We start from the raw sequence: 25,763 nt of genomic DNA, 5'->3' as shown, positions 1-25,763 counted from the left end.
GTGGTGTAAGCTTTTAAAGATGTATAATAAATCATTTAAATCAGAATAAATGTCAGCCTCAGATAAGACATTTTATTTTTACTATGGCGTGCAACATGGTTCAACGTGCCAATAAATCAGCACAATCGTCTTTTCCGGTTATCCAAATTGGCAGCGTCTTGGAGCAAGAATTGGTATCATCTATACTGTGCTAATGACGATACAAAAGAAGAGTAATGTAGAGCAAAGTACAATACAGCAAAAGAGGCATTTTTGGTAAGTGCATGGGGTGTATTTATAGATGTTTGCTTAGATGGGCTACGTGTGTAATTTCAAAAGCATCTTCGAGGGGGCCTTGATTCCAGTTTCATACAAGATATTAGAACACACAACATTTTAGAAAACTGGCAAAATATATGATTCTTTGAAAATCAGGTTCCTCACATAAAAACAGTTGCTGACATGACAAACAGTACATACATCACATTTTGTTAAGAAAATCATTTTCATGGAATGTGCACATGAAACAATCCTTGAGAATTAAGCAATCTCAACACTAGGCCTAGCTACAAATTACATACAGTAAAATCAAATATCCATTAAATATCCAGTTAATCATTTTCATGTGCTGCCTGAGTGAGCTCTGTCATAATTATTAGAGTTGAATCATTGTTGATGATCAAAATGATGATTATGTCCCTTCACGTCACCGTTCATGTAGGCGTCTAGTCCTGGTCAGGCCCACAGAACACCACCTTGCTCTCCAGTCGAGACCGCTCAGCCTCAAACACCAGCTTGTGGCTCAGTAGAGTCTCCTCTGGTCCGGAACGGATAAAAGATGCATCTCCACTCTATGCGACACACACACACACACGCAAACACGAGTCACATTTTTTCCCCATCGACATGAGTGTAATGTAAGGTTTATTTATTTCACCTTTATTTAACCAGGTAGGCTAGTTGAGAACAAATTCTCATTTACAAATGCGACCTGGCCAAGATAAAGCAAAGCAGTGTGACACAGACAACAACACAGAGTTACACATGGAATAAACAATAAACAAGCCAATAACACAATAAACAAGTCAATGACACAGTAGGAAAAAAAGAAAGTCTATATACAGTGTGTGCAAAAGGCATGAGGAGGTAGGCAATAAATAGGCCATAGGAGCGAATAATTACAATTTAGCAGATTAACACTGGAGTGACAAATGAGCAGATGATGATGTGCAAGTAGAGATACTGGAGTGCAAAAGAGCAAAAAAGTAAATAAAAACAGTATGGGGATGAGGTAGATTTGGTTGGGCTATTTACAGATGGACTATGTACAGCTGCAACAATTGGTTAGCTGATGTTTAAAGTTGGTGAGGGAAATAAAATTCTCCAACTTCAGCGATTTTTTTGCAATTCGTTCCAGTCACTGGCAGCAGAGAACTGGAAGCAAAGGTGGTGTTGGCCAGGGTTGGAGTAGCCAGGAGGAAGGCATGGCCAGCCGTTGAGAAATGCTCATGGATTTATCGGTGGTGACTGTGTTACCTAGCATCAGTTCAGTGGGAAGCTGGGAGGAGGTGCTCTTGTTCTCCATGGACTTTACAGTGTCCCAAAACTTTTTGGAGTTAGAGCTGCAGGATGCAAACTTCTGCTTGAAAAAGCTAGCCTTGCTTTCCTGACTGATTGCGTGTTTTGGTTCCTGACTTCCCTGAACAGTTGCATATCGCAGGGACTATTCAATGCTATTGCAGTCCACCACAGGATGTTTTTGTGCTGGTCAAGGGCAGTCAAGTCTGGAGTGAACTAACTGTTCTTAGTTCTGCATTTTTTTGAACGGGGCATGCTTATCTAAGATGGTGAGGAAATTACTTTTAAAGAATGGCCAGGCATCCTGACTGACGGGATGAGGTCAATATCCTTCCAGGATACCCGGGCCATGTCGATTAGAAAGCATTTGACAGTGATGAGGGGTGGTCGTTTGACCGCGGACCCATAGCGGATACAGGCAACGATTGCTGAGATCCTGATTGAAAACAGCGGAGGTGTATTTGGAGGGCAAGTTGGTCAGGATAATGTCTATGAGGGTGCCCATGTTTACGGATTTAGGGTTGTACCTGGTGGGTTCCTTGAAGGACTGCCGGGGTGTTAAGCATATCCTATGAGTGATACTGCAAAAGGTGTCATGACTGTTTTTTAAAGGTGTTATGAATGCCTTTTGTATACCCCCTTCAGGTAGAGTTAGGCTAAGAGTTTTTACAGTACCCAATACCATTCTGTGATTTTATTGAACCAGGTACTGCAACAGTGTAAATTTCGCAATGGGGTTTGATTGAATCCAAACAACGATCTAGATAACTCAAATAACATTTTGTTCCACGACATCAATGTATGATTAACACAAGCCTAAGTCAAAGCACAGATCTAAAGTTAAAAAAAATGTCCCTCAATGTTGACATTCACACAGGCTCCCAGCACTCACCGCCACAGCAGAGATGAAGGCTTCCACCAGTTGGTAGTCCGCCCCGCCGTGCCCGCCCATGCCAAAGGCCCCTGGGGCGCAAGTCTCTGTTGTGTGCTTGGTGGCCCTCCCTGTGAGGAAGTCAAACACTCGAATCTCATGTCCGTCACACGACAGCTCCCCCTATAGGAACAAAGCAATCATTACATGATAAGAAAATGTTTGCAGGTTATCTTGATGTACTAAAATCAGACAGTAGCCAGATACATCCAGCTCTAGCTTTACTGCTACTACAAATACAGATTATTATTTATAAGGATAAATATTCCCGGACAGAGAGATACCAAAGTTCATAAACTATGACACAGAAATTCAGGTCAATAAACTATTTCAGTTTGTGTGTGTTCCATCAATATTCATAATCTCTTTCTATTCAATCCATATCTGTATCTTATTATCATATCACATTCATTTCAATCACACAAGTGGCATATTAATGATCAACAATGAATTAATTATTCATAATGATTTAACCTGATGTTGGATTATTCAAGATTGTGTCTGGACTGGAGTGCTACAGTACCTTGCTGCCATAGATGGTGGTCCTCCGCTTACATATCTCCTCTGTAAATGCCACCATGGAAAAAGCAGCTGTAAGACCCCCTTCAAACTCCATGTTCACCACCTGTACACACAGGTACAACAAGGTGAGAGAAGAGAGATAAAGAGAGGAGCTGTGTCGACTTGAGCCAATATCAAATCCAAGTCAAATTGTATTTGTCACATACATGTGTTTAGCAGATGTTATTGCGGGTGTAGTGAAATGCTTGTGCTATTATTTCTGACCGAAGCATAAACTTAATTTAAATACAACAAAAGTGTGCAGGACTTAATTTACAATTCTGTAACCTCTCTTCTGACACTCGGAATGGTCTCTGTTACGAAAGAGACACTTATTCTAAAGGAGATATCCTGTTAAAATAAAGGTGAAATACTGAGTAATAAATAATAAATAAATAATTCATAATAAGTGTAGCTGTATAAATGTAGGATAACCCTTTTTCTAAGCATGGTTTCTCTGCGCTAGCGTCTAGCCAGATGGTGGTCAGTCTTACCTGGTTGGTGCAGACGTCGTTGTCACACTGGTAGACACAGCGGCCGTACGGCCCTGATTTCAGAGCCTCGGTCACAGACTCAATGTCTGGGAGAGAGCTGGAACATATCACAGACACGGGCCAGCCCACACAGCCCTGAGAGACACACACAGGCCGGGTTACTGTAAAGTGCTTTGTGATTTTGGTCATTTTCTATGAGCCTTCTGATTTACACTGCTTGCCCTGAATAATAATTGCCCCTCGTGGGACAAATCAAATGTAATTGACATGAATGGAAAAACCTTTTTGACTCTGTCCAGGTAGATCTTGCGTGCAGAATATGGGCAAGATTCCTCTACAGGGCAGTCTAGGCAGCGGTCTGCAGCACCTGGTGGCTGGAGGAAAAACTCTTTAGCACTGAATCACCTTTGACTATTCTCGGGTGGGTTTACCGAAAGCATCGTAGCACTCACATCATCTACAGCAAATCCATTGTAGGCAATGGATCGAAAGATGATCTTAGTGCCACAAAGCTTTTCGGAAACCCACCATTATACTATGTAGGACTAAATGGAAGCTCATTGTGGACTTATGTCCCAAAGGGGCCAAAGAGGGTTGAGTACCTTTGACAGAATTAAAAACGATCTAAAAACAAATATTAATACAACGAGTGATAATATCACACAATGAGTACAGTATGATTAGAATGTAACTCAAAAGTGGAAATCAAATGTAAAAGCATGGACATCAGCTGCTTCGGGAGAGGTGGTTGTAAGGCAGGAAACTGGGGTTGTGGTTGTGAGAGTGTGATGCAATGCTTTGTCAGCTATGTTTTCCCAGACAAAGAATCACCAGGAGTTAGTTACAGTCAGTTCTCAGGCTTATGGGGCAGCATCTCCCACCGTATCGCCTGTGGTGTGCTGTTATTCTGACACAGTTACTCTGTGTAAAGGTTGTATCGGCTGTTGCTGTAATGTTTTCCTTAACAATCCATATTTTCCCTAGTTTGGGTCCAAATAGTTGTGAAATCAGTGGTTCCAGTATATTAAAAACTAAACAATATATTTGAGATGGTATGGGAAGTATTTGAGATGGTATGGTATTATATAGTATTTGAGATGGTATGGGAATGTGGATGCTAATATTTTAAAGTAACACATTCATTCATGTCTATGTAACTATGGTTGTCATCACTCCAGGGCCTGTATTATTGTTCAATGGCATGACAAACCCATTGTTTAAAACTATTTAGAGTTCAATCAGTGTCCAAAACAGACACACATAGTTGTACCACTTCCTTTCTGATTACAGTGCATTCGGAAATATTCAGACCCCTTTACTTTTCCCACATTTTGTTACGTTACAGCCTCATTCTAAAATTGATTAAATTATTTTTCCCTCATCAATCTACACACAATACCCCGTAATGACAAAGCGAACAGGTTTTTAGATCTTTTTGCAAATAAAAACAAATTTAAAAATACCTTATTTACAAAAGTATTCAGTCGCTTTGCTGTGAGACTTGAAATTGAGCTCAGGAGCATCCTGTTTCCATTGATCATCCTTGAGATGTTTCTACAATTTGTTTGGAGTCCACTTGTGGGAAATTCAATTGATTGGACATGATTTGGAAAGGCTCACACCTGTTTATATAAGGTCCCACAAACCAAGCCATAAGGTCGACAGAATTGTCCGTAGAGCCCCAAGACAAGATTGTGTCGTTTGGAACCAACTCTTCCAAGACCTGGCCACCTGGCCAAACTGAGCAATCGGTGGAGAAGGACCTTGTTCAGAGAGATGACCAAGAAACCGATGGTTACTCTGACAGAGTTCCTCTGTGGAGATGGGAGAACCTCCGGAAGGACAACCATCTCTGCTGAAGTCCACCAATCAAGCATTTATGGTAGAGTAGCCAGTCAGAAGCCCCTCCTCAGTAAAAGGCACATGACAGCCCACTTAGAATTCACCAAAAGGCACCTAAAGGACTCTCAGACCATGAGAAATAAGATTCTCTGGTCTGATGAAACCAAGATTGAACTCTTTGGCCAGAAGGCCAAGCATCACGTTTGGAGGAAACCAGACACCGCTCATCACCTGGCCAATACCATCCCTATGGTGAAGCATGGTGGTGGCAGCATCATGCTGTGGGGATGTTTTTCAGTGGCAGGGACTGGGAGACTAGTCAGGACCGAGGGAAAGATGAACAGAGCAAAGTACAGAGAGATCCTTGATGAAGTCCTGATCGCTTTGGAGCAGGTTCTCAGACGGGTGAAGCTTCACCTTCCAACAGGATAACGACTCTAAGCACACAGCTAAGATAATGCAGGAGTGGCTTCGGGACAAATCTCTGAATGTCCTTGAGTGGCCTAGCCAGAGCCCGGACATGAAACTGATCGAATATCTCTGGAGACACCTGAAAGCAGCTGTGCAGCAACGCTCCCCATCCAACCTGACAGAGCTTGAGAGGATCTGCAGAGAAGAATGGGAGAAACTTCCCAAATACTGGTGTGCCAAGCTTGTAGTGTCATACCCGTGAAGACTTGAGGCTGTAATTGCTGCCAAAGGTCTAAAAACCTGTTTTTGCTTTGTCATTATGGGCTATTATGTTTAGATTGATGAGGGGGAAAAACGATTTATTCCATTTTTAGAATAAGGCTGTAATGTAACAAAATGTGAAAAAAGTGAAGGAGTTCAATACTTTCCAAATGTATATGAGAAGACCACACACCCTTTTCTCTTTGCGGAAGTGACTGAGAGATCCAAATGATGACACTTTCAAACACCTGTGAAGAACAAGCTTTTTTTAATAGGGCTGTCAGTCGATCAAATAAATGAGTTGATTAACTTGTTATTTTATTTATATATCTTTTTTAAACATTGCCTCTTTACCTTCGTCCTCCAGCCCAGTGATGTATCAAGTCAATGTCATGGCAGGATTTGGCCAGAAGTGCAAAAGAGCTCTCAGCCTCATTCCTCCAGTTCCCTCGAACAAAGGAGTGGGCAAAGTGAAAGAAACCCACCTAGAACAGGAGAAAGTAACCATGGAAATCTTTGCAGATACTTTAACCCATGCAGGCTGCATTGAGAGCGGAGTGGAGGTCACTATTAAAATGTACAATACTGTACGAAGACCTGGGTTCATATACTATTTGAAATCATCCATAAATATAAGCGTTTGATATAGCCTGTCTGGAGAGCCTAGGTGAGCGGGCTTTGCAGTTTTGCAACTATTATAGTAAGTGAAGTTTATTTATTTATTCTGTTGTTTCCACTGTGCACGGCAAGATCACACAAACACAGATACATTAAATACTATTAGTACTTTATAGTAATAGCACTTGAACCCAGGTCTGAATATACTCTATGTAAATTATGTACAATTTACAGAGTATTGTAAATACATCCCTACTGGTTCTAGGTGTTGAATATGGACCGGGTCTCCAATCGCTCCACTGTCCATCAGCACCTGTGGGGTCAATTCCAAAGCATTGGCAACACACTATATGGCAGCCCTTTTCAAGATTGATTTGACTGCTTCTATCCCACGAGGAGTACCTTGTTACTAGGCATATTTTTGCTCGAGCTCTGATTGGGCATTAAATCCAATCACAGTAGCCATTGTCCTAATGATGCTGGGCTACGCAAAAAGCATAGATCTGTGCAAAACATACTGTAATATTTCAAATAAATGAATATACACTTACTTTTATCTTGTGAATGACAGGGTCATATCGGAGGACATGGCACACTGTTAGCATCACACCATTTTGAATGCAAGTTCTTACAATCTCTGTGCAGTCCTCAGCTGTTACCTAATACGAAAAAATATCAATTTGACACTGCGCGTACACACGCCTGCACGCCCACAAAAACAAACACGGACAGACACACTCTTTCTATATCTCTAGATATGATTGATTGTATAAACTATGTGTACTGGGCTGGTATAGGGTAGCTGAAATAATCTTGTCTTGATCAGACATCACAACAACATACATCGTATTTACAGGGGTTGGGGGAACACTCACAGCCATGGGCTTCTCCAGAAGAATATGGTAGCCTTTCTTTGCCAGTGCCACGGCGGGGTTCTTGGCAAGAAGACAAGAACACACACTCACTCAGAACAGCCATCATGGATTCTCAATCTTAGCCTGCTGTAGCATCAATGGGCAAAATACTAGACACTGAGCATCCTAAAATAGTTCTGTTGAAATGGTTGCTCAGATTCTGTGATATACCAAATTTGATTAATTGAGTAACAAGTATGCTCTCCTACTATTACCTTATGTTGGCGGTCTGGAGTACAAATGAACACAGCATCAGCAAACTTCTCCCTTTGTACTATACCACGCCAATCTGGGGAAGAGGAATATAGGTAACATATGTCATAACACTTTTCATAACTGATTACAATGCATGCAAAATTATACTGGTTTGTACTTGACATTCAGAGACATAAGATGCCACGAGAGCTTATTGTTACGACATGCTTGTGATAATATGACGCTGTTATGCCGTATAGTTCAAATTAAGTGCTACCAAATAATCAATCCAGCGTAGGGAGAAAATGGGTGTGGACCGACAATTAAATATTTTTCACTCATACCAGCAAACACGTTGACATCTGCTATTCTGTGTTGGTTCTGAAGTTTCTCCCGTGCAAATTTCCTGGGGTCAGCCACTCCAATGACCTACAGTTAATTAGAGTTTTCATTGTTTCCATTATTATCATCGTAATCATCATCATGACTTTTATGTAAAACCTTAGTCAAGACCGAATGGCTACTGATCGGTAGGACATTTAAATTCTGATGGAAAGAAGTGATGAATGATTTAGCCTAGCAGGGATGAAAGCCTATATCTCACTAAGATCAGATGGTCTACTCATTTAAGTTATTGACAAGATCAGATGTAGAGAGATGTTGGGGAGCCTTACTCGCATGCGTTGAGGCTGGAGGGAGGCAAAGTGTGAGTATGTCTCCCCACGGTTCCCAGCTCCCACCACAATGACATCCACAGGTGATGCCATCCTGTCTTTCTGGGCCCTGCTTCAAAATGACAAAGACATCAGTTCAAACCAGCCATGTTTAATTTATTGATGTATATGATGTTTAATGCTATTGTTTTCGTTGACTGAACACCCTCTTAAGACTGACTGAGCTTTATGTAATAGATCACTTTTATGGTGAAAAAAATATTATAAAACAAATATTATTGTGCCAAGTTATATTTGAAGAATGACTTATTTATTGTTTTCCTAGTTGAACTTATTTGATTTACTTTTACATTAATAATGTATTCGTTTAAAAAAGGTTGTCGCTAGTTAACACAGCCACAAAGTCTAAATTGTCCATGTTGTAAAAATTCATGCAAACAAATATGAGGTTTTTGGTCTTCATTCAAGGTTAGCAGTGTTGTTAAGGTAAGGTTTCAAATCTGATTTTAACATGCTGACTACACCGGGCACGCATGTTGATTGTGTCCATCCACAGCAGACGAGATCAGGACATGCAAGTTGAAATATCATAATATCATAACGAACTCCGAACCAACTATAGTCATTTGGAGACAGGTCGAAACACATGAAACGTTCATGGACATTTAGCTAGCTAACTTGCTGTTGCTAGCTAATTTGTCATGGGATATAAACATTGGGTTGTTATTTTACCTGAAATGACCCATTTTGAGTCACACAACATCGTGTTATCTAATCCGACAATTAATCCACAGATAAATGGGGAAATTTAGATAGTTTCTAGTAATCGACTTTATATGGCAGTTAGCAACCAACTTTGAGGTGCATTACCACCAACAACTGGACTGGAGTGTGGACCGCCAGCTTCCAATCACATGCGTGGGTATATGCTCCTAAAAATCAATGAGATGAGATGAGATGAGAGAGGCTGGACTTGCAGTGCGTCGATCATCAAAAATAGAACCAAGACCTATTTCAGACCTATTTGGTAGGAGCTCGTTGACGCGCGCGAGCAGTTTGGATGAAATGACTGAATAACATGTATGTGTAAATTTATGTGTAAGAATGTAAGAAAATAAATAGTAGAAATAGGAGGGGTTTAGCCATAATTATGACTGTGCTAACTAGTGACGATCTTTTAAACAAAGCATGTACGTTGTTTCCCTTTACTGACAAGATAAAGTGACTGTCACATGATCATAAAAAAATCAGCAATAGTAGGCTGAAGGTTAATCGGGGATGCAATATTTCAACAACAAAAACACAACGACCATTATTCACGCCAGAGTTTATCTTTGACCGTGTACAAAAAACGCGAAATTCAGATCTATAGTTTTTTCTACAAACGTTTGCATAAAATATTGGCTACAGTAGGCTACCTACCTTAACCGGCGGTGGTCTTCTTCAGTGAATCCAAGATTCGGTGGGATGCATCTGCGTACATTCTTCTGGGGGGGAACCAATAGTAGGATAAGACATGGTTATGCCAGACATTGAAATCGATGCACACGGAAGGCGTGAAAATACAATTTCATAAGCTAATGCCACTGTTTGCTAGCACGATTATAGTGTACGAATTATCTTGATTTTTCGCTATTTGCCCATACACTGTTGTAAAAGGGTATTTTTGGTAGTTAATTTAACCCTTTCACTATAGCTAGCTAGCTAACTTGATTTTTTGATTTAGTCTATTTTACCAAGCGAACTGCGGTGCAGCCAGCAACCAATATGAACGTTGATACTCCACAGCCAGTCATACCAGGGGGCTCTTCTTCAATTTCCTCGACATCCAGTAATTGCATCACTAACAACAATGCAGCAACTAATGTCAGCAGTATCCCCTCGGTTGCCATAAGTAATGGTAAGTATTTCCGCTCATTTTGAGGTTATAAACAGCTGGCTTTAGACACGGTTACACAACACATGAATGGTCTGCTATTTACTAGCTAAGCAAACTAGATCAAAAGTAACTCAGAACTGTTGAAATTCTTCAAGTACAGTATCCCACACATCATATAGCACCATACAGAACTTGAAACTCATCTTAGATCTAGCACGTTCATTGCTTGCTGCTTTGTAAAACAGTCCATAGCTTAGCCCAAAGCTGGACCTTTGCTATCAACATCTCAGCTACATTTAGGAAGATATTAAACCATGTCATTATGTTTTTTTTTGTTTCAGCCCCAACCTCGGCTACCATGGCCACACCATCATCTGACACATCCGTGTCCAACGGTGTCTATGTTCCCAGTGGCATTGCCAACGGTGATGTGAAGCCTGTAATCTCCACCACACCACTGGCTGACTTTCTCATGCAATTGGAGGACTACACTCCTACAGTGAGTCATACCACTTTTTAAAGTCGTAACATTAGTTCACGAGAAGACAAATGTAGATTACGTTTTTCGCATACCTAGGCTGATGACGACAGTCAATTGACTTGTATACATATTGCATATTTGTGTTAAGTAGTTTATATTTAGCATATAAATGTCCTTCCGGTATCAATTGTGGTGATGCTAGGGTTCAAAATACCATACTAAAACACATCACAATGACTTCAGTCCAACCATTTGTTTGCCAGATCCCTGATGCAGTGACAGGCTACTATCTCAACCGGGCCGGCTTTGAGGCGTCTGATCCGCGAATGTAAGCCTCATCTTGTTTACCTCTTTACCTGCAAAGTGTCCTCTCCATCTCAGCTTTTACACCAGTTATATCAACTAATTTCACCGCCAAATGGAAACATTAAATATGCCCATCGTTTTCAGAATCCGTTTGGTCTCCCTAGCAGCTCAGAAATTCATCTCAGACATTGCTAACGATGCCCTGCAGCATTGTAAAATGAAGGGCACGGCCTCTGGGAGCTCCAGGAACAAGACAAAGGTTGGTGCATTTCTGATGGTATTGAAACATAACATAGGCTAAACATCTCAGTGAATGAACACTAACTGTTTACATGAGTTGCACAGAATTATTCATGCACAAGTATGACTGTATTGTTGATTGGTTTCTCACGACGTCATCCCACCTCTTCTCTCCCAAAGCAGGACAAGAAGTACACATTGACCATGGAGGACCTCTCCCCTGCTCTGTCTGAGTATGGCATCAACGTAAAGAAACCTCATTACTTCACATAGGATATTGGCATATGCAGTATGGCAGCTTCTGCTGTTTTTGTGCCTCATAAACCCCTTATGATGGTCATTTAGGATGGCCATGGAATATTAATTGCAGTCACTCTTTTGTTCTGTTTTTTTTTTCTTCCAAGTAGAGCATGCTTTACTTTGTTTGAATTTGAGCTTGTAATATTTTATTGAGACAAATAAAACGTTCAGCAATTACTTATTTCTGACTTTGTGCTTTAATTTATGTACTCTGGTGTACAAGGAGAAGAGTTATGGGTCGTTTATATACTCTATTGATTTGGATACGATAACATTAGTACCCCCCTAAAAAATGTTTTCTTGAGTGGAAGCAATCAGTAATGTTTGTCCATGGAAGTGAGCCGTAGTAATTGTCCAACCGCGGCTACCGTAGATTTAGGAACTGCAGTTCTTTTTGAATTAGTTCGCTAATGACATGCTTTCGGCTAACCACTGAATAGTTTCACGTGTTGTTTTACTTGTGCGTGAAAATAAATAACAATGAATGTTCAGCCTTCTAACCCCAACAACCCGATTGTGTTCTTTGATGTCACCATTGGAGGACAAGTGAGTAACTAGTTTTATTGCTTTCATAGCTATGAAATGGCCAGCTAGCACGTTGTTGGCTAGCCTGCCAGCTAACTTTCCCCCAAAATGTAATTATGACAAATCTAGCTAGCCATCACGTTGAGGCTCAAAAACATCCCATATAATATGTAGACATGTGGTCTCAAGCAATAGATAGCACTTCGTACGTTAGCTAACGTTACGTGATAATAGTTGATTTGTAGTAGCTACGAATGCACAGTTAATAAATCCAAAGGCGCAACATCGCGAGATTTCCGGGAACGCTTGCGAAACACATCAACCTTTGAGGAATGAGAGAAGTGAAACATTCTCCCTTTGAGATAATTAACTACTCTGAAGATGCAACGTAGTTTTGAGCCTATGTCTTCATTATTTTAACATGTTATTAAGACAAACTGACACGTTTTCATTTTCGTCAATCTGCTTCTCCAACAGAAATTCCCCCATCACACTCGTGGGCGATGTCATGGCAACGTTGGCTAGTTAAATTCATGCGGAGAACACGTATTTCGGAGCGCCTTTGATTTGACCACATACGCAGTTCGTCGTGAGACTGTCTTTAGACCGGATGACGTTTCTTTAAAAAAATGTTTTTATTAACAACAAATCAATACATAAAGCACATGAGGGAACACAAGCATACATAGATTACAAACAATGGACAATTGAGCTAGGGGGTACAATACCACATTACAATTACACAAGGACCTTAAGGGACATGCATATACTTACAATTCTAACAGCTTTTTTGTTAGAGCATTTAACCGTCTTAAAATACAGTTCAATTTCTTTTTGTAGGGTACGAAAATGTGGTTTTCTGTTTGTAAAGTTGTGTATATGAAATTTGGCCAAAAGAATAATGAAATGAATTACATAAAAATGTTTCTGCTTATTTCTATTGTATGTAAAGAATCCAAACAGTACATCTCTCCACAATAGTGTAAAATCTTCATAAATGTGTTCAATTATAAACCTACTGATGTCTTTCCACAGTTTTCTTACATGCATACAATGCCAAAAAAGATGCAAAACTGTTTTTGGGTGGTCATTACAAAAGGAGCAATTTGAGTTGATGTTTTCCTTAAACTTCTTAATATAGTGGTTGGCAGGATAATATTTATAAATCATTTTAAAGAAAACTTCCTTAATTTTGTTAACAAGTAGGTAGGTATGTGTGTGGCAACATCCAAACTTTTTTCCAACAGATATTATCAATAAATCCATTCCAATAAGGCATGACATAAGGTATAGTTTCAGCAGGATGTTGTATCTATACCGTATTACGTTTCTCTTCATGAACTTAGCTAGCCAACGTCGTCATTACATTGCTTACAAGTGTGATTAGAGCTTTCTATAGGCTAAAAGCGTATTCGCCAATCTTCATACTGTTCTGTCTTTGACAAAGGCAAAAACATTACCGAAGATTTTTATTAATAACCCAAGATGGATCACAACCTGTCGTTTCCAATGGGAGAACATTAATCAGTGGCCCAGCGGTCTAAGGCACTGCAACCCAGTGCTAGAGGTGTCACTACAGACCGTGGTTCGATCCTGGGCTGTATCACAACTGGCCGTGATTGGGAGACCCATAGGGCAGTGCGCAATAAGAATTTTTGTAAATAAGAATTTCTTAACTGACTTGCCTAGTTAAATAAAAACAAGTGAGGAGATGGGCAAAGCATGAGCTAGCAATATCCTATTGGCACGTTCTAGCAAGTATTCACATATTTCCGTTAGGGAACGGCTACTTCATGAAGTGGGTGTTTGCAATAACTCAATTCACCCTTGAACAAAAAACCACAACATTTTGTTGAAACTTTGGCAAAGAGTAAAGTCTACAAAACGTAGTCCACTCTGTTTGTAACAGATAGTTTTGGTAACAAAACTGTATTGAGATCAAATGTTTAATCGATGAGTAAGTTAGCAGCATTCTGGCCACTGGGCTTCCTCATTACCATATAGTGAATGGAAACGCCAACTGGATGCTTCACATTTACACATCTGGTGAAATATCTGGTTCGTTGTTCCATCTGTGACAGTACAGTAATGTAGATAGCCAGAAAGTGCTGCTCCAATAGAAATCCCCTATCACACGTGTAGGCAATGACATAGGAAAGAAATAGTAATGGCGTCTTTTTGTATGCACTAACTCCGCCATGGTTCGTTGTACAAAGTTAATGTAGAAATTAATGAACTACAATCCCAACTCTCTGTTTTAAAGTTGAGAAGTTATTAATCCTCACTAGCGTTAAGGTTATGGGAAACCTTTGGAACTTAACTTTCATTTAAGCAAGAAAGAATCTTTCAAATATAAAAGATAGGCTAACTATTCTGCCCTTGAGTTGCGTTCCCATGCAAAACTAGACAGATAGCTAACAACTAAGTCTTCAATAAAACTCCCAAGGCGTGACTTTTCTTGAATGAATATATTGAAAACGTTTATGTTGTGAAACTGCAAAATACAGAAAATAATATACTTTAGTATTCAATTCACACCGACATACTGTAGCTGTACATTAAACATTTGAAGTTGCATAAATACAAAGCACGCGCTAAGGTACCATGCATCTGGCATGATGCCAAACCATATTGCTAATTGTTAACCATATGATAATTGGCTCCTTTCATTACTCTAATAATGTATAACCATCTATGTAGAATAACAAAGCATATTACACTAGAAACAGTAACAAAACTACAGTATTGTATATTTTACAATTCGTTTGCATGACTCATGAGCAAAGTAATACAGCTAACGACATACATTAAACGCATTGCAATTTGTGAGTAAATGCAACCAACATTGATATGTAAGAAACTCTATCAATAACAAGATTATCATCATTAGCTAAATGCTTGAATCGAACTTACAAACAAATATTTTTCCAAGGCTGAAGCGTGACAAGAAATAACTACATTGAAAGACCTGCACCGTAGCGTTGTTTGTAGCTGTTTCTATGCGTGCGAAACAAATTCTGTACTTCCTGTTTGCGTGGTCTTTCTAAGTACCAGAAAGCGCCACTAGGGGGCAAATAACACCATTGAACACAATGAAAATCCAATTGAACCATTGTAATAAAATAATCTGTTACCTTCTAACAGGATGGCAGCACACTAACTGTGTGCGGTTTAGCAAAGTAGCACCCAGCTGTTTTTACACACCGCCTCGCTATGACACATCCTCTCACTTTGCGGTCGCATTTCCAATGGACCGTTCAATTTCACATTTCCGTCTCGATTGCGTTTCTCAAAATACAGCAGGATGCAACTTTCATAAACTGCGTAAAGTTAAGTGTATCTTTTTACAAGTGTTAATTCTATACATAGAATAAAATATTTTTTTATTATTCTTGCTTATATGAAAGTTAAGTTCCAAGCGTTTTTAAAGTTGTATCGCATGCCAGGCGTATTTGCGTTTAGACAGAGCATTTCCCTCACAAGGCTAAAGGGGATGTCCAATGGCTCAATGTAATGGAATTGAAGTTAATGAATAAGGGCTAGTGGTTCTCCAATAACCAGAGAATATTCAGAAAGATATTAAATTCACATTTTGTATCAAATAAAAAAATGTTGCTTGCATACACCACCAAGATGGCATAGCAGTCAGACGTCTTTTGTCCTCGTCTTGTCGTGTCCCATATATTATTCACAACTTTCTTCGCATACCTTTTTTATATATATATATATATATTTTTTTTTTTCCATAAACCCAACTTCAAAACACTCTCCTGCAACCCGCCTCACCAATTTATAAAAAAAATAAAGTATTATTTACCTCAAATCTGTAATCCTCCATAGAAGCTAGCCAGATAGGTAGCTTCTTTACTGGCTAATCGTTAGTATTCAGCTAACCACGGTTTGTGGTCATCAGCTATCCTTTAGCTCGAAAACCTATCGCCAGTTTTGTATGGCACGGCTTGGACCGGAACATACCGGACCTATTTTTCTCTCCATGTCACCGGATTTCAACTGCAAGCTCTGGACATTTATACCTGGATCTCACAGCTAGCTAGCTGCTATCCGTGTGACTATCGGCTTACGTCGATCCCGGAGCAAACATCAATTATTCCGGAGCTAGCCAGCTGAAGAGTTCCATCAGCCACTCCTGGGCTACAATCACCTATCCGGACCCGTTTTACTGCCAGTGTGGAGCCCCACCGGGCCTTCACGACTGGACTACCGACGTTATTTGCCCGAGTTATCCAGCTGGCTCCTCCGTCGCGACGTTACTTGAACGCCCATCTGCGGTCCGCTAATCGTTAGCTATCTTATCGGCTGCTATCTTAATAGATCTAATAGATTTCTTGGGCCTCAAACTATTTTGGGGGGGCAAATTGGATTGATGCCCTCTACCACACGGAACCCCGACGGAAACGCACGAGGTGGCTAAAAACAGACTTCCATCCTATGCTAGCTTGCTACCGATGGCCTGGCTAGCTGTTGCGATCACCGTGACCCCAACCAACCTCACTACTCACTGGACCCTTTTGATCACTCAACTAAGCATGCCTCTCCTTAATGTCAATATGCCTTGTCCATTGCTGTTCTGGTTAGTGTTTATTGGCTTATTTCACTGTAGAGCCTCTAGTCCTGCTCACTATACCTTATCCAACTTATTAGTTCCAACCTATTAGTTCCAACACCCACACATGCGATGACATCTCCTGGTTTCAATGTTTCTAGAGACAATATCTCTCTCATCACTCAATACCTAGGTTTACCTCCACTGTATTCACATCCTACCATACCTTTGTCTGTACATTATACCTTGAAGCTATTTTATCGCCCCCAGAAACCTCCTTTTACTCTCTGTTCTAGACGACAAATTCTCATTCCTTTTAGCCATACCCTTATCCTACTCCTCCTCTTTTCCTCTGGTGATGTAGAGGTGAATCCAGGCCCTGCAGTGCCTAGCTTCACTCCTATTCCCCAGGCGCTTTCTTTTGATGACTTCTGTAACTGTAATAGCCTTGGTTTCATGCATGTTAACAAAATTCTACTTATCAATGACTAATCGCTTAGCTTGAACGCAGATAGTAATGATCAGACTAGCCAATGATTTATTAGCTAGCATTGTGGCTCTCCTAGCCTACTCAGCATGGCTATGGGTCTCCAGGACTATAGGTCAGGGGTGTTCGAATCCCAGCCTGAAGGTCCAGACTAATAGTGCTGCTTTTCTGTTCTAGCTGATAATTGATTGCACCCTCTGCACAGAGTTGTGTGGTGTCCACTCCTAGGTCTAAATCAGTCCTTGTTTAGAGGGGAAGAATGATTATCAGCAGTGGAACTGGGCTGGTTTCGGGGTCCAGATTAGAGTTTTCCTTTGGTAAGAGGACCCAATTCATTTGGAATTTGACTCTTTCCTCTCCACCAGATACAGTAAATAATAGACAGCCGTTCATATTTTAATGTAATCTGACACAAAGTTTGGTCATAACTCATGAGGACATTGCCCATTTGACATGACCAGCAGATGGAGTCTGTTACCAATATTGTGGATTTTGTTAGGGCAGTTGGTCATTTGTCACTTTATGAAAAACACAGCGTACTTGGCAGGAAAGGGCGGGACTGTGTCATCACATTTGATGACTTAAGCCGGTTTTTAATTGTGTGTAGGACACTGTAGGCCTACACTAGGGGCTCAATTCAATCATTGTTGTACAGTAGCAGTCTTTTCTCATGGTAAATATAGGCCATTCCATGGTTGCATAGCCCCAAATATGTTTTGGTGTCTCAGATTGTTCTGGTAATTCTCACAGAAACTTATACTGAACAAAAATATAAACGCAACATGTAAAGTGTTGGTTCCATGTTTCATGAGCGGAAAAAATGGCAGACATTTTCCACACACACATCTTACTCCTCTCAAATGTTATGCACAAATTTGTTTACATCCCTGATAGTGATCATTTCTCCTTTGCCCAGATAATTCATCCACCTGACAGGTGTGACATATCAAGAAGCTGATTAAACTGGCATTGTGTGACACAACACAATGCCAGAGATGTCTCAAGTTTTGAGGGATTGTGCAGTTGGCATGCGGACTGCAGGAATGTCCACCAGAGTTGTTGCCAGAGAATTGAATAATCATTTCTCTATCATAAGCAGCTTCCAGCGTGCTTTTATAGAATTTGGCAGTATGTCCAACCGGCCTCACAACCCAGTCCACGTGTTGTCATGCCAGCCCAGGACCTCCACATCTGGCTTCTTCACCTGCGGGATAGTCTGAGACCAGCCACCCAGACAGCTGATGAAACTGGAGTATTTCTGTCTGTAATAAAGCCCTTTTGTACAGGAAAAACGAATTCTGATTGGCTGGGCCTGGCTCCCCAGTCTTGTGAAATCCATAGATTAAGTCCTAAAGAATTATTTCCTTATAAGAACTGTAACTCAGTGACATTGTTGCGTTTTATATTTTTGTTCAGTATATCTGGGGGGAAGGAAGCTTGATATGATTTTACATTTGTAAAATAAACCATATTTAAGAAAATTGTGATAAAGTGGCAATTTTAGGCCCTTTTTAGGCCTATACATGCCCCCTGTAAGACATAATGGTCTGTAAACCGTACATTATACACACTACCTTTGTTTCATTATACTCGGTTGAAGCTTTGAGTGAACAATGTAAGCATGAGTCATTTGGCACATTGTGGATATAGGATACTCCATCTTATTCCTGCACAATAGGCCTGGCTGTCATTGAAAGACTCAGGTTGATGTATCCTTAGTTGTAATGCATCATTGAATTTGCAAACGGTGTAGTCAGTGTGAGGAAGTTAGTTGTGAAACAGACCTATGAGAGTTTGTTTAAACACCACATATTTGTGGACAAACCAGACCTACAAGAAAGTGTCTACCATTGTCCTAAAAAGAAAGGCATTTAACAAAAAAAAAAATTTGAATATCTACATTGGTGTACAGAGGCCCACGATCAGCAACCATCACTTCTGTGTTCCAATGGCAAGTTGTGTTAGCTAATCCAAGTTTATCATTTTAAAAAGGTTAATTGATCATTAGAACACATTTTTTGTAAAACTGTTTTTCTGATTAAAGAAGCAATAAAACTGGTCTTTAGACTAATTGAGTATCTGGAGCATTTGTGGGTTAGAGCGTCTAGTTTGAGAAACAGTCTCACTAGTCCTCAAATGGCAGCGTCATTAAATGGTACCCGCAAAACACCAGTCTCAACGTCAACAGTGAAGAGGTGACTCCGGGATGCTGGCCTTCTTTTACAGGTGATATTGGTGTATTAGGACGTGGATAGGTGTGGTTGTAAGGTTTTTTAGATGCATTTCTGGATTGAATGGGACCCGTGGGCAAATTGGATAATACAGTATGCCTATAAATTATCTAAATATGTGAAATATGGACCAAAAACTGTCATGAATTATCAAACGGCATTATATGTAAGTGTGAAAACCGATATAAGTCAATGGGGGATATGCTCCTTTAAGTGACGGGATTGCTCTTTTCTGAAACACAGACTGCAGATTTTCTCTTGCAGTATGTTACATGGGTTTTGTACACCCCATTTTTTTGGTGGGGGACAACCCATACTTATTCATTGTTGTTTTAACCAAAAATCTATACAATAGTTGTAAATAGTGGTCCTAGTAAATAAAGTTACCAACACAGCACACCCATTGAATATATATTAGAATAAGCTTAATACCTAAATTATAAAGGTTCTCATTGCCAAAACGGACCTCAAAATGACGTGGTAATCAAATTTGTGTTTTGGTAATGAGGCCCTTAAACCTTGGCTACACCGGCCATGCTCGTACGCAGGCTTGCACGTTTTGTTTTTGTCTCGCTGCACCAGAAGCAATCGGGACAAGCAAGTTGAAATATTAAAACAAACTCTGAACCAATTATATTACTTTGGGGACAGGACGATGTGGTTAGTGCCTTTTCCTGGTTACATTTTTGAGTGGAGAACGTTTTCTGATTCTTCTGATTTCACCATGATTGAGGAGTGATAACATGGGTAAGTACAAGTTGACATTAATTGATCAGGTAGTGAGTGACTTAGCAGGTAGGAAATAATGCCAGCAATACAGCAGACCTCGAGGTTCAGTATTCGGTGCCCAATAAAAAGTGTAATCAATTCAAATGTATTATAACTTACCTTGACTGGATGTAAGCTATCAAGAATGATCATATTTCCATTCTTTCTGATTGTTTACCCTAGAACCGTTGGGTCGGGTCTTACGTAGATGCCTTACAAAAGTGTCATGGAGGGATTTCCATCTGGTTTTGCACAATTCAACATCTGTGAAGAGTAAAATGGACATGATTGTTAACCAATAACCAGATATTTATTTTGTCATTACCCCAGGTACTTGGCATCTGGAGGCTTTATTTTCAGCCTGGCCTTCACCTATATCGTCTTCAAATCGATTATGGAGATTTTTGAGGCCATATGTCGCCAGCATCCATCCTCCTCTCAATCTGCTGTGACCCACCGAGGAAACCTAGATACAAACTGCTCAAGAGTTTAAGAAAAAAATGGTACTTTCCCAATTGTTTGGGATCTCTTCAGGAGATCAATGATTTAAATAACAGATCTTCCATGACAAACTTATTGTTTTTAAAGAGACGGTGTAAAAATGTAGAAACCTAATATTCTACATATGGCTTATAGGACAAAATTTCAATGACAGGTATTCATATCAACATTTTAGCTTTTATAATAAACTAATGCATTTACAGTATTCAGACCCCTAGACCTTTTCCACATTTTGTTACAGATTTATTTTAAAATTGATTAAATAGTTTCCCCCCTCATCAATCAACACACAATACCTCATAATGACAAAGCAGAAACCGGAAAAAATAAAAACGTTTTGTAAAAACTGTAAATATCACATTTACACAAGTATTCAGACCCTTTACTCAGTGCTTTGTTGAAGCACCCTTGGCAGTGATTACAGCCAAGTCTTTGGTATGACGTTATAAGCTTGGCACACATGTATTTTGGGGAGTTTCTACTATTCTTTCTACCTAGCATAGACTTATAGATGACCTGGAGCCAGTGGGTCTGGAAGAATATGTAGCGGGGGCCAGCCGACTAGAGCATACAGGTCGCAGTGGTGGGTTGTATAAGGTGATTTGGTAACAAAGTGGATGGGACTGTGATAGACTGCATCCAGTTTGCTGAGTAGAGTGTTGGAAGCTATTTTGTAGATTACATCGCCGATGTCGAGGGTCGGTAGGATAGTCAGTTTTACTAGGGTAAGTTTGGCAGCGTGAGTGAAGGAGGCTTTGTTGCGAAATAGAAAGCCTATTCTAGATTTGATTTTGGATTGGAGATGTTTAATATGAGTCTGGAAGGAGAGTTTACAGTCTAGCCAGACACTTAGGTATTTATAGTTTGTGGCGAAATCTGCTCGGAGCCTTCACCGTGCGCTGCCACTTTAAGAGCGCATGAGCAGTAAGGAAGGAGGAAATAAAGAGAGCTTGTTCAGCTGTTTGGGGAGGAACTCTTGGGTGGCGCGACAGTTTGATTGTGTGTGCTGAGCTGCAGAAGTTTTGTTTGTTTTCAGCATTTGTAGTTTATAAAGTATTTAACTCAATCATCGGTGTGATCGCTTTAGATCGTGGTTGTTTTTGTTTGGGACCGCGCCCGTTATGGATCGCATGGATTAGTAGCAACATTGTTGCGAAGCTTTAACAAACAAACCAACAAACCATCGGACAGTCAGACACCGGGAGGCCTGAAGACCACAGCTAAGATTGATCTTTTTCTCTCTCTTTCTCTTCGCTCTCATTCCAGTGCTTTACCCTGCAACAGACTCTCTATTTGTTAAATGCACTGCCCATTGAAGTTCATTAGAGCTGGACTATTATTTCCCTGCCAGAAGTATTTGGATGGACATTTTAGTAGGTTACTTGCAAGTTGTATATTATGTGAACTGTATTGAGGTGGGGTGTACTAATGACATGTGGCCGAGAAGACTGGACATTTTTAAGGCCTTTGTTGTGTCGGTGAACACCCCCCCCCACATTCATACCCTCTGCACTCATCCACTAGAAAATAATACAGATTATTGCAAATCCTATGTTGATGACTGGGTTCGTTCTTGTATGAAGTTGCTGTTGAATTGCTCTGCCATTATTAGTATTAGTATTATTGTATGAGGTATTCGTGTTTGGGTAACCCCATAGACTGCCAGAGGTCCGGACAACATGCCCTCCGATTTGACACACTGAACTCTGTCTGCAAAGTAGTTGGTGAACCAGGTGAGGCAGTCATTAGAAAAACCAAGGCTATTGAGTCTGCTGATAAGAATATGGTGATTGACAGAGTCGAAAGCCTTGGCCCGGTCAATGAAGACTGCTGCACAGTACTGTCTTTTATCGATGGCGGTTATGATATCGTTCAGTACCTTGAGCGTGGCTGAGGTGCACCCCTGACCGGCTCGGATTCGGATTGCACAGCGAAGGTACGGTGGGATTCGAAATGGTCAGTGATCTGTTTATTAACTTGGCTTTCGAAGACTTTAGATAGGCAGGGCAGGATGGATATAGGTCTGTAACAGTTTGGGTCTAGGGTGTCACCCCCTTTGAAGAGGGGGATGACCGCGGCAGCGTTCCAATCTCCAGGGATTTCGGACGATACAAAAGAGGTTGAACAGGCTGGTAACGGGTTGCAACAATGGCGGCGGATAGTTTTACAAAGAGAGGGTCCAGATTGTCTAGCCCAGCTGATTTGTGCAGGTTTTGCAGCTCTTTCAGAACACATCGTGGGGACTATTCGATGCTATGGCAGTCCGCCACAGGATGTTTTTGTGCTGTTTAAGGGCAGTCAAGTCTGGAGTGAACCAAGGGCTATATCTGTTCTTAGTTCTGCCGTTTTTGAAAGGGGCATGCTTATCTAAGATGGTGAGGAAATTACTTTTAAAGATTGGCCAGGCATCCTCGACTGACGGGATGAGGTCAATATCCTTCCAGGATACCCGGGCCAGGTTGATTAGAAAGGCCTGCTCGCAGAAGTGCGTTTGACAGTGATGAGGGGTGGTCGTTTGACCGCGGACCTATAGCGAATACAGGCAATGAGGCAGTGATCGCTGCGATCCTGATTGGAAACAGCGGAGGTGTATTTGGAGGGCAAGTTGGTCAGGATAATGTCTATGAGGGTGCCCATGTTTACAGATTTAGGGTTGTACCTGGTGGGTTCCTTGATGATTTGTGTGAGATTGAGGGCATCTAGCTTAGATTGTAGGACTGCGACCTCTCTAGGGTAGGGGGGCAGCATTTGGAATTTTGGATGAAAAGCATGCCCAAATTCAACGGCCTGCTACTCGGGGCCCAGAAGATATATGCATATAACTGGTAGATTTGGATAGAAAACACTCTAAAGTTTCCAAAACTGTTAAAATAGTGTCTGTGAGTATACCAGAACTGATTTAGCAGGCGAAAACCTGAGAAAAGTCCATTCAGGAAGTAGTTTTTTTGGTTTTCTATTCAATGCCATTACAGTATCCATTGACTTAGGACTCCATTTGCAGTTCCTATGCCTTCCACTAGATGTCAAGTCTTTAGAAATCGTTTCAGGCTTGTATTATTATAAATGAGGGAGTAAGACCAGTCTGAAGGAGTGGACCCTACCGCGTCGCAGAGCTTGTTCATGTTAAAGTGCATTTCTTGTTTACCTTTTTATATTGACAAAGTTATTGTCCGGTTGAAATGTTATAGATCATTTAGGCTAAAAAACAACCTGAGGATTGAATATAAACATCGTTTGACATGTTTCTATGAACTTTACGGATACAATTTGGATTATTTGTCTGATTGTTTTGACTGAGTTTGAGCCTGTGAATTACTGAAGAAAACACGCTAACAAACGGAGGTTTTTGGATATAAAGAGACTTCGAACAAAAGGAACATTTATTGAGTAAATTAATGTCTTCTGATTGCCACCATATGAAGATCATCAAATGTAAGGGATTAATTGTCTCTATTTCTGAGTTTTGTAATGCTTCTGCTTGGCTGGTTACTGTTTTTAAACATTTGTCAACTGGGCTATGTTCTGGGCTAGGTATGTTCTGGTTTAGGTATGCTTTCAACGAAAAGCATTTTTATAAATATGACACTGGTTGGTTTAACAAGAAGTTAGTCTTTAAATCTATGTAAAATATGTTTTGTTTTCTGAATTTTTATGAGTATTTCTGTAATTCAATTTGGCGTTCTGCAACCTCACTGGATGTTGGCCAGATGGGACGCTAGCGTCCCACGTACCCTAGAGAGGTTAAGCATATCCCAGTTTAGGTCACCTAACAGAACGAACTCTGAAGCTAGATGGTTGGTGTTCAATTCACAAATGGTGTCCAGGGCACAGCTGGAAGCGATAGCTGGCGGCAACAGTGAGACTTATTTCTGGAGAGGTTAATTTTTAAAATTAGAAGTTCAAACTGTTTGGGTATAGACCTGGAAAGTATGACAGAACTTTGCAGGCTCTCTCTGCAGTAGATTGCAACTCCTCCCCCTTTGGCAGTTCTATCTTGACGGAAGATGTTGTAGCTGGGTATGGAAATCTCAGAATTGTTGGTGATCTTCCAAAGCCAGGATTCAGACACGGCAAGGACATCAGGGTTGGCGCAGTGTGCTAAAGCAGTGAGTAAAACAAACTTAGGGAGGAGGCTTCTGATGTTGACATGCATGAAACCAAGGTTTTTTTGGTCACAGAAGTCAACAAATGAGGGTGCCTGGGGACACGCGGGGCCTGGGTTTAACCACCCGAGGAACAGAGGAGGAGTAGGATGAGCTTATGGCTAAAGGCTATCAAAACTGGTCACCTAGAGCGTTGGTGACAAAGAATAAAAGGATTTCTGGGCGTGGTAGAATAGATTCAGGGCATAATGTGCAGATGGGTATGGTGGGGTGCGGGTACAGCGGGGGTAAGCCCAGGGACTGAGTGATCATAAGAGAGGTTTTATCTCTGGACATGCTGGTTGTAATGGGTGAGGTCACCGCATGTGTGGGAGGTGGGACAAAGGAGGTATCAGAGGTATAATGAGTGGAACTAGGGGCTCCATGGTAAACTAAAACAATGATAACTAACCTAAACAACAGTATACAAGGCATATTAACATATGAGAGAGACATACAGCGAGGCATAAAGTAATCACAGGTGTTGATTTGGACAGATCGCTAAGACAACAGCTAATCAGCTAAAACAACAACAGCTAAAATGTCGATGAAAGGTCAGAGTGTCGGTTAACTACACACAGAGCCTGAGTTTGCGGCTGGGGCCGGTAGATTAACAACTAAAATAAATATATAAGCAGAATGGAGTACCGTGATTAGTGGACAGTCCAACGGGCATCAGCTATAGATGGAACTGGGAGGCCGCGGATTAGTCGTTACTACGCTAGCACGCGGGCAACGCGGCATTTAAAGTTAGTAGCCCGGGGCTAGTAGAAGCGTCCAGTTGAAGACACAGCGGATGGAGTATTTGTCAGCAGACCTGTCGTCGACTAAGGATCCAGTAATTTAGTTTTCTGTCCGGGAGATGCGCCTGGCTCACGGCT

General features: G+C 40.8%; 3 protein-coding genes across 6 annotated transcripts in view; 2 read left to right on the top strand and 1 right to left on the bottom strand.

Annotated features, from left to right (window-relative positions):
* Positions 1-46: 46 nt before the first annotated feature.
* On the bottom strand, positions 47-20,490 carry zgc:154075 (uncharacterized protein LOC556929 homolog). Of its 3 annotated transcripts, none has more exons than XM_035741035.2 (15): positions 20,360-20,490; positions 9,881-9,945; positions 8,459-8,567; positions 8,129-8,213; positions 7,805-7,878; positions 7,551-7,610; positions 7,227-7,334; positions 6,932-6,988; positions 6,412-6,542; positions 6,251-6,305; positions 3,825-3,917; positions 3,544-3,678; positions 3,012-3,113; positions 2,450-2,611; positions 47-830 (listed from the first exon to the last, which is right to left on the bottom strand). In XM_035741035.2, the coding sequence occupies exons 1-15, from the start codon at positions 20,390-20,392 to the stop codon at positions 705-707; spliced, it is 1,395 nt and encodes a 464-aa protein (XP_035596928.1). In that variant the 5' UTR covers positions 20,393-20,490; the 3' UTR covers positions 47-704. The 3 variants fall into 3 exon arrangements, with proteins under 3 accessions (XP_035596928.1, XP_035596927.1, XP_035596930.1); XM_035741034.2 differs by having other exon boundaries at positions 8,459-8,570; positions 20,360-20,489; XM_035741037.2 differs by lacking the exon at positions 20,360-20,490 and having other exon boundaries at positions 8,459-8,570; positions 9,881-10,011.
* LOC118361253 (transcription initiation factor TFIID subunit 10) lies at positions 9,409-11,845 on the top strand. 2 transcript variants are annotated; one of them, XM_035741040.2, is made up of 6 exons: positions 9,409-9,538; positions 10,185-10,358; positions 10,679-10,836; positions 11,082-11,146; positions 11,269-11,383; positions 11,545-11,845. In XM_035741040.2, exons 2-6 carry the CDS (start codon positions 10,226-10,228, stop codon positions 11,635-11,637), a joined length of 564 nt encoding a protein of 187 aa, XP_035596933.1. In that variant the 5' UTR covers positions 9,409-9,538; positions 10,185-10,225; the 3' UTR covers positions 11,638-11,845. The 2 variants fall into 2 exon arrangements, with proteins under 2 accessions (XP_035596933.1, XP_035596934.1); XM_035741041.1 differs by lacking the exon at positions 9,409-9,538 and having other exon boundaries at positions 10,007-10,358; positions 11,548-11,845.
* Positions 12,028-25,763, top strand: part of ppih (peptidylprolyl isomerase H (cyclophilin H)) — a 39,573-nt gene continuing 25,837 nt past the window's right edge. Inside the window, exon 1 of the mRNA XM_035741042.2 lies at positions 12,028-12,210. Within this exon, the coding sequence (XP_035596935.1) occupies positions 12,145-12,210 (66 nt within the window). The 5' untranslated portion in view covers positions 12,028-12,144. The remainder of the gene's footprint in view (positions 12,211-25,763) is intronic.

The sequence above is a fragment of the Oncorhynchus keta genome, chromosome 28, assembly GCF_023373465.1.
Source record: "Oncorhynchus keta strain PuntledgeMale-10-30-2019 chromosome 28, Oket_V2, whole genome shotgun sequence".
Lineage (NCBI taxonomy): Eukaryota > Metazoa > Chordata > Actinopteri > Salmoniformes > Salmonidae > Oncorhynchus > Oncorhynchus keta.
The sequence above is the reverse complement of the archived record's forward strand: the minus strand, read 5'-3'. Positions and strand labels throughout refer to the sequence as shown.